The sequence below is a fragment of the Podarcis erhardii genome, assembly GCF_964252035.2.
Source record: "Podarcis erhardii genome assembly, chromosome: 14".
Classification (NCBI taxonomy): domain Eukaryota; kingdom Metazoa; phylum Chordata; class Lepidosauria; order Squamata; family Lacertidae; genus Podarcis; species Podarcis erhardii.
The window spans coordinates 7,000,782-7,014,121 of NC_138503.1; the positions used below are offsets into that span (position 1 = coordinate 7,000,782).

The 13,340-nt window shown below is 46.7% G+C and overlaps 1 protein-coding gene across 2 annotated transcripts in view; it reads left to right on the top strand.

Moving 5' to 3' along the window:
• PRTG (protogenin) overlaps nt 1-13,340 on the top strand; it is an 85,853-nt gene that overhangs the window by 40,948 nt on the left and 31,565 nt on the right. For both annotated transcript variants that reach the window (XM_081838764.1, XM_081838765.1), the window contains exons 6-11: nt 1,808-1,966; nt 2,587-2,746; nt 3,267-3,514; nt 6,839-7,003; nt 7,663-7,968; nt 8,438-8,626. In XM_081838764.1, coding sequence (XP_081694890.1) covers nt 1,808-1,966; nt 2,587-2,746; nt 3,267-3,514; nt 6,839-7,003; nt 7,663-7,968; nt 8,438-8,626 — 1,227 coding nt within the window. The remainder of the gene's footprint in view (nt 1-1,807; nt 1,967-2,586; nt 2,747-3,266; nt 3,515-6,838; nt 7,004-7,662; nt 7,969-8,437; nt 8,627-13,340) is intronic.

Here is a 13,340-nt window from a genome sequence, read left to right on the forward strand (position 1 = left end):
TTCCACCATCATTGTGCCAGATGAGGAAAAGGAAGGAGAGAAAGAGATGGTCCAGGGGTTCCTCTTGTTTCCAATGTGTGTTTTCACACTATTGCTGTAGAACCATGAGGGCAGGTTGGGGGCTGGGAGTGCAGTGATCAAATGAATGCTGAGATAAGTGCTGGAGGAGAATCCTAATAGGAGGCAAGAGTTTCTCCACAGACTAGTCAGTGTGGAAAGAGTGTAGGAAAGTTGACAGCCACTTTCCATCCTCTAAAGCAGTGGGGTAGAAGGAGCTGCATTCCTCCAGGGGTCATGCATGAGGAAGGGCTTAAGCTCAGTAGCAGAGCATCTGCTTTGCATGCAGAAGGCTCCAATGGTGGCACATCCAGGTCAGTCTGGGAGAGACTCCCTGCCTGAAACCCTGAAGAGGCACCACTAGGTCTGTGGTTGAGAATCCTGGGCTAGATGGATCCAGTGATCTAACTTGGTAGAAGGCAGCTTCCTATGTTGAGGGTCACATGCCAGTGGTGTGGGGGTGCCGGAATGTCTCACACACAACATGCCCCATTCATATTTTTTCTCGCACACACCACATGGCCCCTCCCCTCCAACCATTCACATGCTTACAAGCACATGCTCCATTCATTCACAATCTCTCTTATGTGCACGCAACCACCCATTTACATACAGAAACATGCACCTCCTTCATCCATTCATTCTCTTACACCCACAATCTGTTTCCAACCCCCTTCCTCTTCCCCTGTGGTCCTGGTCCAGATTGGGAGGCCCATGCTTGCACTTTGCATCAGGTAAAGCCTCCCATTCACTCCAGTAAGATATAAACCCCACCCCATGCAAACTGCAGGTGTATATTGGGAAAGGCTATTGTGGGTCAGGATCTTAGGATGGTGGATAGGATTCCTTTGCTCCTTGCTCATCCAAATGGGCCCCCTGTGTCTTCTGTTCGAAGTGGGTAAAGAAGCTTCCATTAATTTCAGGTGGAATGCCTTTTCCTCTGCAGTTGCAGGCCAAATATCATCCAGACTAAGACTCTGGCATAGGGATTAATTCTTTTGCCACTGCTGTGACGCCAGTGAGGTTCTGGCCTCTGCGCCTGCTGTCTTCATAGAAGAAAAGCTCCCTTTGGAGCATATGGAAGCTTTTCCCCAAACTGCAGCTGTGGCCCTGCTCTTAAAGCTTCCCAGGCCCCACAGAGTCAGCTGTGCCAATGCAAAGCTTGCATGATGTAAAAGAAGCAGGATTGCAGCTGATGAGCAACAGCACTGCAGGCAAGACTTTGTCTTGTGTAGAAGGATCTGGTGGCCATTGCCGCTTCACAAATGGGATGTCTGGAACTGGATGTTGTCTGTTGGGGTCAGCTTCGCTACAGTGGTTGGAAAGTGTTTAAGAAGCAGGAAGCATGGGAATGCCAAGGGTAACATCAGCACTGTTCCAGGACTGAAGAGGTTACGCCTTTGCAAGTGTTTGGGATCAGGTCAGGATGCTTTCACCCAATTCTAACTAGCTGGATGTCCATCACACAAATTCTAGAATGAATTAGACTGGAGGTGGCTCACCTGTGGTCCTCTCAGATATTGTGGTCCTCTCAGATACTGCAGGTTCCATCACCCCTAACCATTGGCCATGTGGGCTGATGGAAAGTCTACAGTTTAGCCACCCCTGGATTGGATTCTTTGCTAAAGTGTAGACTGGTGTTGAGCCATCACAAAGAGAACCTGGACAATGAAGGGGGACTCCAGAAGGTGGAATTGGTTTATCCACCACCAAATAACATCTTCATTGCTGGCTTGTTGTCCCCAAACAGACCATAAATCCATTGACGTTTTCAACACTCGTGTGCTTGGGAATGGGAATCTCATGATCTCGGATGTGAAAGTACAGCACTCTGGAGTTTACATCTGCCGTGCTACAATTCCTGGCACGCGCAACTTCACCACTGCGATGGCAACACTTGTTGTGCTAGGTGAGCTGACTTTGAAAGCCTCTCAGGGTTGGGTGTGAAGCAGATTTAGCCACTGAAGAAATGGCGTTGCTCATGCAACATCAGGCTTTGAGAACCTGGTGTACTCTGGTGTTTTTAACTACAATTACCACCAGTCCCAGGCAGCACAAGCATACTGTGTTACTCTGGAACAAAGCCTTCCTGTTGAGTGAAGGGTCTTGTTGCTTGGACTGGGGGGGGCTGAACTGTGAAAATAAACCAGATGAGGAGGCTCTGTAGAAATGCTCTACAGGAGGCATTTTATATTGGCACAGAAGCAGAGATCCACTCATGTGTCACTTGATCTTAAATTTCATGCCTGTCCTAACCCAGAGGCTTGAAGTGGTGGGTGATGAAGTAGGGTATGGAACACCTGTAAAATAGCCAAATAGCATCTCATTAAAAATGGCTCCTACTTTGCAACTGCTTCCTGTTCCTCCCTCTTCCCACAAGAAAGCCACTCCGGACAAAGGTGCCTTGTAACTCTGCCCCCAGGTGCTCTGCATTTGGAAAGACTCTAGAGGAAAGGGGGAGGTTTAACAAATTCTGGGATCTTGCCTGAGAAAGATTTTGGTTTCAACTTTTATTTCATAATCCCTCAGCTCCCCCTTCGTTTGTGGAGTGGCCAGAAAGCTTGACGAGGCCTCGAGCTGGCACAGCTCGTTTTGCCTGCCAGGCAGAAGGCATCCCAGCACCCAAGATGTCCTGGCTGAAGAACGGGAGGAAGATCCATTCCAACGGCAGAATCAAAATGTACAACAGGTGAGAATGGCCATCTGCCCAATGACTCTGGAGCTATTGAGGACCTGCGGGTAGAGGTGCTCCTCCCAAGGCAGGGAGGTGGATTTGGCGGTATCACAGTGAAGAATTGGCAGGTCTGACCCATGGATGGCGTGGCACTGTGTTCATTCCAGTGTGGCATGTAGATTGGAGCATCTTTGCAGTTGGTTGTTTTTTTAATTTTGAATAATTCCAATCATGTTCTTTCCATTATTTTATGTGCCTTTTTAATAGGAGTGAGCAGAATAAATCCCTAGCAATGGTACTAAATAACAAACTTATGTCTGTCACACCCTTGTCACCACGAGAAATGTCCAACCACTGGTTTTAATGTTTGTTTGTTTTGTACATGGTAAATCCAATCACTTTTAAAAAATAAATAAAAATAAATCTGTAAATGTAAAACCAACGGTGCAAATATATGAAGCTGAGTTGGTGGACAGTCTGTTCTTGCTTCTTTTTAATTTTTCCCTGGGCTCTTGTTGTCTGTCTGTCTGTCTAGCAAACTGGTGATCAACCAGATCATCCCTGAAGATGACGCCATCTACCAGTGCATGGCTGAGAACAGCCAGGGCTCCATCCTGTCCAGGGCACGATTGACGGTAGTTCTGTCCGAAGACCGGCCCAGTGCCCCTTGCAATGTCCACGCAGAAACTATGTCAAGTTCAGCCATCCTTCTGGCCTGGGAGAGGCCACTTTACAATTCAGACAAAGTCATCGCTTACTCAGTGCACTACATGAAGGCAGAAGGTAAGTATGGTATCTGTCTGATGAGCACCCTGAGCTGCTGCTTGGCTCCTCCATATTTCGGGCACAAGAGCCTTCCCTATAGAATGGATGGTTCTGGGCCTTTTTGAGGGCAAGGGCTAATGAATCTGCTGCAGTCTTGAGGACCAGCATCCTTCCTCCCTGACTGGAAAGGTGCAGAGAGCCCTCTTGGAATATTTCTCCTCTGGCTCATGCAAGTTCCTCCATAGACTTCTGCAGCATTTCCTTTTATTTACCTTTTGCTCTCTAAATATTAAATATTAACCTGACACCACTGGGATAAATCATATGAAGAATTGTAATGTGCTGCCTAATCTGTGGGGTTTTAGGTGCTAGTAATACAATATCTGGCTTGTGGTTCCCTTGAAATGAATGTATGGAGAAGTCGCTGGGCCTATTTTAATGAGATCAAATAGCATGTGGCATTTTATACTTCCAGTATGTTTTGAAAGCCAGCTTTAATTGATGTGTCATTACTTTTCCACTGATGAATCAAGTTTATATCCTGTGTGGGTTGTTGGGCCCCAGACTGTGTTTGGATGCATGTATGCCTATAATGGCACTTCAATATCTTCCCCAGACTCAGTTGCTTACATTCAGATTGACCAATGGAGGAAGGATATGGTAGTTGTCACCCTTCCTGCTATACCCTCCAAGCTAGATTACTTCAACATGCTGTATGTGGGGCTGCCATTTAAGAGTATTTAGAGGCTTCTGCCATGGAGGCAGAATTCCACTTTTTAGCAGGGAATAGATGGTCATGACTGTTGAAGAACTCCAGTCTTACGAGATCTGGAGTTGTCTGTTGGCTTCTAGACATGGTTTATGTGCCAGTTTCAACCTTTTAAATCGCCTGGGGTCACTTGAGGAGGCCCATCTCCCCATAGGAGCCTGGTCTTGTAGGTGGAAGTGTAAAGGATTCTACTTCTACTTCTACTTTTATAGACCAGCTTCTGTCTTGCCAGAATAAATACTGAAGGTTTCTGGAAATTATATGGGTACAATACGTTAACTGTTTGATAACTGATGGGCTGGTTAAAAGCAAGACTTGGCTGTTGTTTTCCCCTGGTTAATTGGCCTTGTCTGCCGCACAAAGTGGATAGTCCCTGGTTCAGCTGCTGTAGCAGCAGCAGAATCCTTAGCCTGTCCTGAAGCACTCTGGGAACTTTGTGGGAACTCTTGAATTGCCGGAGGTGTATCTGGTCTCACAGGCTCTTGTTTGAAGTAGTTAGCTAGCATTTACTCCTATGCTGCCTTTTCCACTGAAAAAAACTCTGCAGCTCACAAGGGTTAACACAAAGACAAAATTCAAGCAATAAAATGCAGCATGCAAAAATGTAAGACAGCAAACTCCTGCCATCTTAAAACAACAGCCACCTAAAAGCCAAATACAACTATCACGCTCCATAAAGACAGGCCAGTCCCAGCCCACCCCCCAAAATAAATCAGTGAGCAGGAGGAAGGGGAAATTCTCAGACAACAACCCCTCCCTATAAAGGTACCGAGCAAGGGAGTGGCTGAAAAAATATGTACCTTGATGCTCCAGCACAATCTTCCCCATGCAAAAAATGAGGTGGGTAGGTCTACGTGCCACCTCCGGGGTCAGATGCAATGTGCCTCTGAGTCCCAGTTGCTGGAGTCTGATCCAACATCAGCTTAGCTCTTCTGACGTCCTTGTTTGTAACTGCACTGTCCATGGAGGGAAAGCCGAGAAGTTTCTCCCACTTCCTGTTGACAAAGCGCTGCACTTTTCACACAAGCCCGATTTTGCTCCATTCACTGTAAAGAAATGCAGCATTTCTAAAATATGCTCCAAAAATCTGGTCATATTTCCCCCCCACCTGCCTCACAGGCCGAATAATAAAAGTTAGCATTGAATACAGATTGGGCTAGGGGCAGAGGTAGCAGAGAGAGAAAACAAACAGGTGTCTGCTGAGAGCTACTTAAAGAAAAGAAAAAAGTATTTCAAATTGGGGCAGGGGAGATGTTTGTGGTACTAGGGAGAATGGGGACTTGATGAGGGAGCATGTTAATTCCTTGTTAGCGATTAAGAAAAGGAACAAAGGAATGGCTGATTGGGTGGGAGGGAGGGGGTGCCTGCCTTGTCTTCTCTGCTGCCTCTTCTAGGCGGGGGCCTCCTTTCCTCCCCATGGAGTCTTCCCAGCTATTCAAGACAAGAAGGAGCCCTTTCAGTTTGGGTTCAGGGATCCTGTGTAGCAGGTCAGAAATCGTGCCATGCAGTTCCTAATTAACCAGCCATTAATTAGGGTGTTGTGAGATGCTCATAATCTTGCCTAATTAAAATGCTATCAAGTTAACTCAAAACGGTGGGAAAACCGACTGGTGGAATTTTTGTTGTTCAGTTTGTAGAGAGGTTCTCTTCTTAGGAGGGGAGGCTTAAACTGCTTCAAGGAGCGAGGTTTGTGGGTTTTTGTTTTTTTCACAAAGTTGACAAGCAATTTGGCATGAATTGTGCATTAAGGAAGGGCCTCTGGCTGCCGCCACCAGCTGCTTTCTGCTTTAGAGCTTTGCTCTATAGGAATGAAGCAGGACAAAGCCCCACCAAGCCTACCATGCATTTATGGGGCACGTTTGGATGTAAATTGCTGCACTCATTAAGGAGGAAAAGCATGTTTTAAACTAATCCTTGTTCTCTGTCCCCGAACTAAAACAGGTACACAGTCCTGTGTGCACCAAACAGAACAAATCTATTAACAGGATCATTTGAGTTAAAATGGGGGGCCAGGAGTCCAGAGCATCTTCGCTTTGATATGGTTGGTGTTTTTAAGCAGCCACAGCAGAGCACTCACCACCCCCAGGGTCCAAAATGAGAGGGGCCATAAAACAGGAGATCCAGAGGCTGTGATGGCTCCCTCTTGTGCCTTCCTGCTTTCTCTTCACAGTTTGTTGTGGTTTAGTTTTCTGAATGGAGTTTTTGAGCTGAATCAGCACATCTGCAGAGAGCTTTCTCTTCAGCACATCCCAAAGCCCCATGTTCTGTAGCAAGGCACAGTTTGGTAGCATGAAACTGCTTTCACTCAGACTACAAAAGAAACCCCATTCTGACCCAGTCCAAATATTTTTCTCAGAAATGCCCCATTTTTAGTGGTTGGACTTACTTCCAAGTGAGAATGCCACCTTGTAGTTCAATCCTAAACCTCATTACATACAAGGAAATCTCTTTGATTTATTCTTGCCTGGCTTAGGGCGATTTACCAGGTAAATGTTGATAAGATCGCAGCCTTAAACATATAATCCTGCAGAGAGGTTTCAGGTGCATTTGTTTCTGTACTTTCTGCATTCCAGGTTTAAATAATGAAGAATATCAAGTTGTTATTGGAAACGACACAACACATTATATTATTGACGACTTGGAGCCTGCCAGCAACTACACCTTTTACATAGTGGCCTACATGCCGATGGGAGCCAGCCAAATGTCTGACCATGTGACACAACACACCCTGGAAGACAGTAAGTTCTTTTAAAAAAAATAATACTTACCGTATTTTTCGCCCTATAGGACGCACCGTCCCATAAAGCGCACCTAGTTTTTTTGGGGGGAAATAAAGGGGGGGAAATTATTTTCCCCCCAGGCGCAGGGCTGGGGCGGGGGAGGCCCGAGCTTCCCCCGACCCCAGCCCCCAAACAGGCAGCTCTCTGCAAGCCGTGGGAGCCCAGCGCTGGCTCCCGCTGCTTGCGGAGAGGTCCGCGAAGCCTGGACGCGCTGAGCTCAGCGCGCGCAGGCTTCAGCATGCAGGCCACTCTCCGCAAGCAGCGGGAGCGCTCCCGCTGCTTGCGGAGAGGTCCCCGAAGCCTGGAGAACGAGAGGGGTCGGTGTGCACCCACCCCTCTCGCTCTCCAAGCTTCACCGAAAGCCTGCATTCGCCCCATAGGACGCACACACATTTCCCCTTCATTTTTGGAGGGGAAAAAGTGCGTCCTATAGGGCAAAAAATACAGTATATCCTGCCTTTTCTCTGACAGGGACTCAAGGTGCTAAACAGCTAAAAACAGAAAAAGCAACTGTTAATTTAATTGTTTAAAAAACAATTAAAGTGTGTGTGTGTGTGAGAGAGGGTGTGTTATATCAGAGGGAAAACTATTCTTCTTTCTGCTTCTCCTCCTCTTAGTCCCTCTGAGGGCTCCTGAGATCAGCTTGACAAGCCAAAGCCCCACAGATATTCTCATCTCCTGGCTGCCGATTCCAGCCAAGTACCGGCGAGGCCAGGTCGTCTCGTTCCGCTTGTCATTTCGACTCAGCACCGAGAGCACCGTCCAGGTTCTGGAGCTCCCAGGCACGACCTACGAACACCTTTTAGGGGGCCTGAAGCCCGACAGCATCTATTTGGTTCGTATCTCTGCAGCAACTCGGATTGGCTGGGGAGAGGCCTCCCTGTGGACTTCTCATCACACGCCGAAAGCCACGAGTGTCAAAGGTGTGTCATCTTTTCAATTTAATATATGCCCAAATAATGGACTTTTCAACTGAAGTCACTGCAGAACATCTCTAGCAAGCTAACCTGAATTGCCCCTGGTGTCCTTTCCTTTGAAGTGTTGTCCTTGTATCCCTGTGGCTCAACTGAAGTTTATATTTGCTGCTTCATGAACTCATTTCACCTGCATTTTATGATATGGGGCATTAGTTTTGCACAGACTTTGTACTGGCTCTGTAGGCTGTGTAGCCGTGGGTGTGATGCACTGGACCTCCCAGGGGTTTTACAGGAAGGGAAGAGCCATGGCTCAGTGATGGTGTGTGGGAGAAACTCCCTGGCATTTCCAGGCATGCCTGGGAGAGACATTTCTAGGCTGATCTAGGTGGGTTAATGGTCTGACTCAAGATAAGGCAGCTTCCTTGTTTTCTGCTTGTTCCTCCAATGTGAAAAACAACTCCCCTTCTTTTCCTAGCACCAAAATCTCCTGAGCTGCGTCTGGAGCCCCTGAACTGCACAACAATCACGGTGAGCTGGCAAAAAGATTTGGAAGACACGGCAGCTATCCAGGGCTACAAATTGTACTACAAGGAAGAAGGCCAGCAAGAAAACGGACCTATCCTGCTAGAGGCCAGTGACTTGACACACACCATCAGTGGCCTGGGTGAGTTTGCACACAGCTTCTGCCTTCTGTATTTCTGAAGGAGAAGCCACGCTCATTTCACAGTAGAAGTGAGGGGCAAAGCTTTTTGTTAGAGCCACTCGTGTGATGATGGGGAGATTCCCCTTTAAATGCATGTGGAGTCACCTGCCTCCCCTCAGAAGGAATGACCGGATTGAATTGCTTAAATATGGGGCAGCTCAGAGGTTATCTAAAAGCTGGTTTTCTTCTTGCATACAGATGGACAATTAAGAGTCGCCTATATTGGAAGGCCTTTGATCTGTGAGGGTTGCTATGCTTTATTTCTTAAAAATTCCCTATCCTGAGGTTGATTCAGCTAAATACCTCTGCTATTATGGGTAGTATTTGTGGCTTTTCTCCTGCAACTGGTTATTTTAATGGTTTTACAGTGGTGCCCCGCAAGACGAACGCCTCGCAAGACGGAAAACCCGCTAGACGAAAGGGTTTTCCGTTTTGCAGGCGCTTCGCAAAACGAATTTCCCTATGGGCTTGCTTCACAAGACGAAAATGTCTTGCGAGTTCCTGCGGGTTTTTCCCCTCCCCCCCTTTCCTAAGCCGCTAAGCCGCTTATCAGCTGATCCGCTAAAAGCCGCTAAACCGCTAATAGCGCTAATCCGCTAAGCTGTCAATGGGCTTGCTTCGCAAGACGAAAAAACCGCTATACGAAGAGCCTCACGGAACAGATTAATTTCGTCTTGCGAGGCACCACTGTATTAGCCACTTTGAATATAGTTTATGCATAAAAATGATATAAATAAATATGTTCCTGAAGGTTGACATTTACCTAGGATTGTAGGAGACCCACAGAGAAATGCTGGAAATATTTTTACCCTGTTTTTTTGTATTTATTACTTGATTTATATATCCTCCCTTATGATGCAATTATTCCATCAAGACAATATTCATAATTTAATAAGTGGTGGTGATGATGAAGGCATGATCTGGTAGACACTGTATACTTGGAGTTCCCAAAAACTCTTGACAAAGTACCACACCAAGGATTCCTAAGTCCTCTTGTGGATCAGGAATTGGCTAAGAAACAGGAAGCAGGCAGAGGGAACAAATGGACAGTTCTCCTGATTAAGGGATATAGAATGTGGGGTCCTCCAAAGATTGGTATTGGGACAGGCGCTTTTTATCTTATGTATTAATGGTTCAGCAATATTTTGGCCAAGCATGCTGATGATGCCAACTTGTTTAGGGTGATAAAAATGAAAGGGGATTGCAAGGCGTTCCAAAAGGATCTTTCTGAACTGGGCGGGTGGCTCTATTACTCATTAAGATAGCAAATGTGATCCAGTGCAAGCAATTGTGAATTGATGCATGCTGGAGGTAAAACTTCACATACATGTTCATGGGATCTGAACTGGCAGTGACTGACCAGCAAAGAGGTCTTGGGGTCACAGTGTATAGCTCAATGAAAATGTTGACCCATTTTGCAGCAGCTGTGAAAAGGGCAAATTCCATATTTGGGATCATTGTGGCTTATCACTAAGCACATAAATTTATCCCCTACCTAGGATGATTAGGAAAGGAATCTAAATAAAAGTTTTTCTCTATCTCTCAACATTCTCGAACCTGGAGCCATCCAATAAAGAAGAGTGGTTGGAAGTTCTGGACAGTCAAAAGGAAGTCTTCTGTCTTGACTTTTATGTTCCTGTATCTTTAAAGCTGTTTTGACTGAAATCTAAATAAGTAGCTGGGTCCAGTGTGATAACTTGGAGTAGAAAGGAGAAAAAGAGCACTAAGGAACTCCCTGTTTTTAAGGTGCCAGAAAGGGATTTCCTCCCCACCTTGGGGCTGGGATGAGACTAGATGATTGACTGAATTGTCAGAATTAAGTCATCACCGCAGCCAAGAAGTCAACTGACTTCTTTACGGCACTTAGATGCCCCCCCCCTTCCTCATGTGTTATTACTCCAGAAGCAAGAGAGATCTTTAGACAGAGCAACTGCCAAGTCTTCTCAGTGGGTCAGGGTCCATATGTGGCCCTTTCAAGACGGAGGGCTTCTGGCAGCAGGATGGGAGCCACTGAGCACAGACCAGAATACAAAAGGATCAGCAGTGGCTCAGTCAAGGGATGCCTCTTCTTTTAAGATGTCATTGATCTGTCTTTGGACAGTGTATCCTGCTGAAAGCATGCGCACTTGGCTCTCCTTATTGCAGAGCATTTCAGAGCCTTGCTGATTTGGCTCAGGTGTTGCACAGAAGGCTGCAAAATAAACCGGGTTTTTTTAGAATCACTGATCAGTGAAATGGCACAGGTGAAGCGTCCTAGTAAAACGGGCTGGGATAATCATTTAAAGATAAATGTTGTCACTGCAGTCGCGGCTGCTTAGCAAATGCCCTCTAATGCAAAATGCAACTTTAGCCAACGTAGTTGTGTTGTCACATTGGCTATGAAGTGCCTGCTCCGATACTGTGAAGTCTCTCCCGACATGCATGTGTGCTGGTCACCTAGCGTGTTTCAGAAATGGTGTCACTGCTGGAAAGCTTTGTCCACCGGAGGTGCTCCCTCTCTCCAGCTCAGCTTCCCACAGAGCCTGACTGTGGTTGTTAAATTACACAACCATATGTCACTACTTCCTAGATCCATTTTTGTTTTGATGTCAACCTGTGAAAGGAAGAATTCATTTTTGGGGTTACAGTTCGTGCTGTCATATAGCTGTACCTTGGAATCCAGATGATGTCACAACAGAACCAATGATGTCATTTTAAGATTGCACTTCCCAAACTAAACAACTTGCAGAGGGGCAGCCATGTTGGTCTGTAGCAGCAAGCACCAGAAAGGAACACCAAGGCCTAGCAGGATTATTAGGACAGAAACCTTTGTGAACCGTCATCAGGCACATGAAGCAATGTTCCCGAGTGGCAGGCAGGTATACTCAAGTATACCCAGAAGGTGAAGGTGACCCGGAAACTACAACTAATCCAGAATGCGGCAGCTAGACTGGTGACTGGGGGCAGCCGCCGAGACCACATAACACTGGTCTTGAAAGACCTACATTGGCTCCCAGTACATTTCCGAGCACAATTCAAAGTGTTGGTGTTGACCTTTAAAGCCCTAAACGGCCTCGGCCCAGTATATCTAAAGGAGCGTCTCCACCCCCATCGTTCTGCCCGGATGCTGAGGTCCAGCGCTGAGGGCCTTTTGGCAGTTCCCTCATTGCGAGAAGCAAAGCTACAGGGAACCAGGCAGAGGGCCTTCTCGGTAGTGGCGCCCGCCCTGTGGAACACCCTCCCATCAGATTTCAAAGAGAAAACAACTACCTGACATTCAGAAGACATCTGAAGGCAGCCTTGTTCAGGGAAGCTTTTAATGTGTGACATTTTAGTGTATTTTTGGTCTTTGTTGGAAGCTGCCCGGAGTGGCTGGGGAAACCCAGCCAGATGGGCGGGGTACAAATAATAAATTATTATCTGCCTGCATGCATGCATGTGGAGCAACTTCAGCAAAATTACTGGGGCCTTCGATTTGGATTAACTGCTGCAAGGATTGCAATTAAGATTCTGCTATCAGACTGTCTGCTCTGGCAGCATTCCCAGTTATTCGTGTGGCGGAATTAGGAATCTCTGGGTTCTTTGTTGCTGCCCTCTGTGACATTTTCTCCCCCTCACCTCCACCACATGCTGTCAGACCAGATCTTGTCTCTGGGTGTTTGAGTCTCTCCTTTGTGCCCGCTGTTTATTTTTTAACAGAATTTTTCGGCATGCTTTCTCTTTTCCACCCCACCCCCCGTGTCAGTGGGACTAATAAACACAGCAGCCGTGTTCTGGACTGCTCTTCTCCAAATAAATATATTGGCACACTTAGTGACATTTATGTCACAACTTTCCCCTTCCCCACACACATTTATTTTTCTGCGGAATATGCACACACATATACACCCCTGCTTCCTGCTCCAGTGTAAAATTCTGTCCCTGTTGCCACTTGGCTTTCCTGCAGGAGCTGACTCTGTGGGGCATGCCTTGCATTTTTGCCCCTAATTTTAGTCCTTCTCACTCCACACTTTGCAGAGAAACTCCCCTGTTGTGGCACTTGGCACATGTCTTACTCCAGCTTTTGTTTCTGTAATATTCTCCAGATATTTCTTGGCTTCCTGTGGGTGTTTGTTTGTTTGTTGGGAAGGATCTCTGGTGTGCAGCAAAGTGTGGAAACCAAACCAAACAAGAAAGGACACACAGCACCCATTTTCATAAGTTATTAATACATCTTCAAGCAACCTTCCTGGGCTAGTCTGCAGTTTGGAGGAAGAAGGTTGTGGGTGCTTTGGAGGTAGAGGACTTAGCAGGCAGCAGGGAAAGTGTTTGCCTTGCGTGCTCAGGGACAGAGTTGGGGGAGTGCTGGACATTCGGGGTTGGAGGTTATTTGAGGGTGGGATGGGAGAGAATTGGAGCTTCAAGAGGGGGCGATTAAAGGTAGAGTTTGGGAGTGGCAAAACCTGTACTACCTGGGGATTATGCTTTGAAATGGTTCTGAAGGTTTCTTGAGTACCTTCTGGAGATCTTTAGGATGGTTTCTGTCTCTTTTCCCTGCCCTCTAAAAGAACTATACTGCCTTTAAGATAATATCCTAGCAAATGCCACTGTGCTCACACAAGGTGATGAAGGAAGGGGAAGCTGGGGCTCTCTTATCACCTTACTCAAAAGAAGCGGCCTGGGCAGTGCAGAGGTCAACCACCTCTGCCTTCCTCTG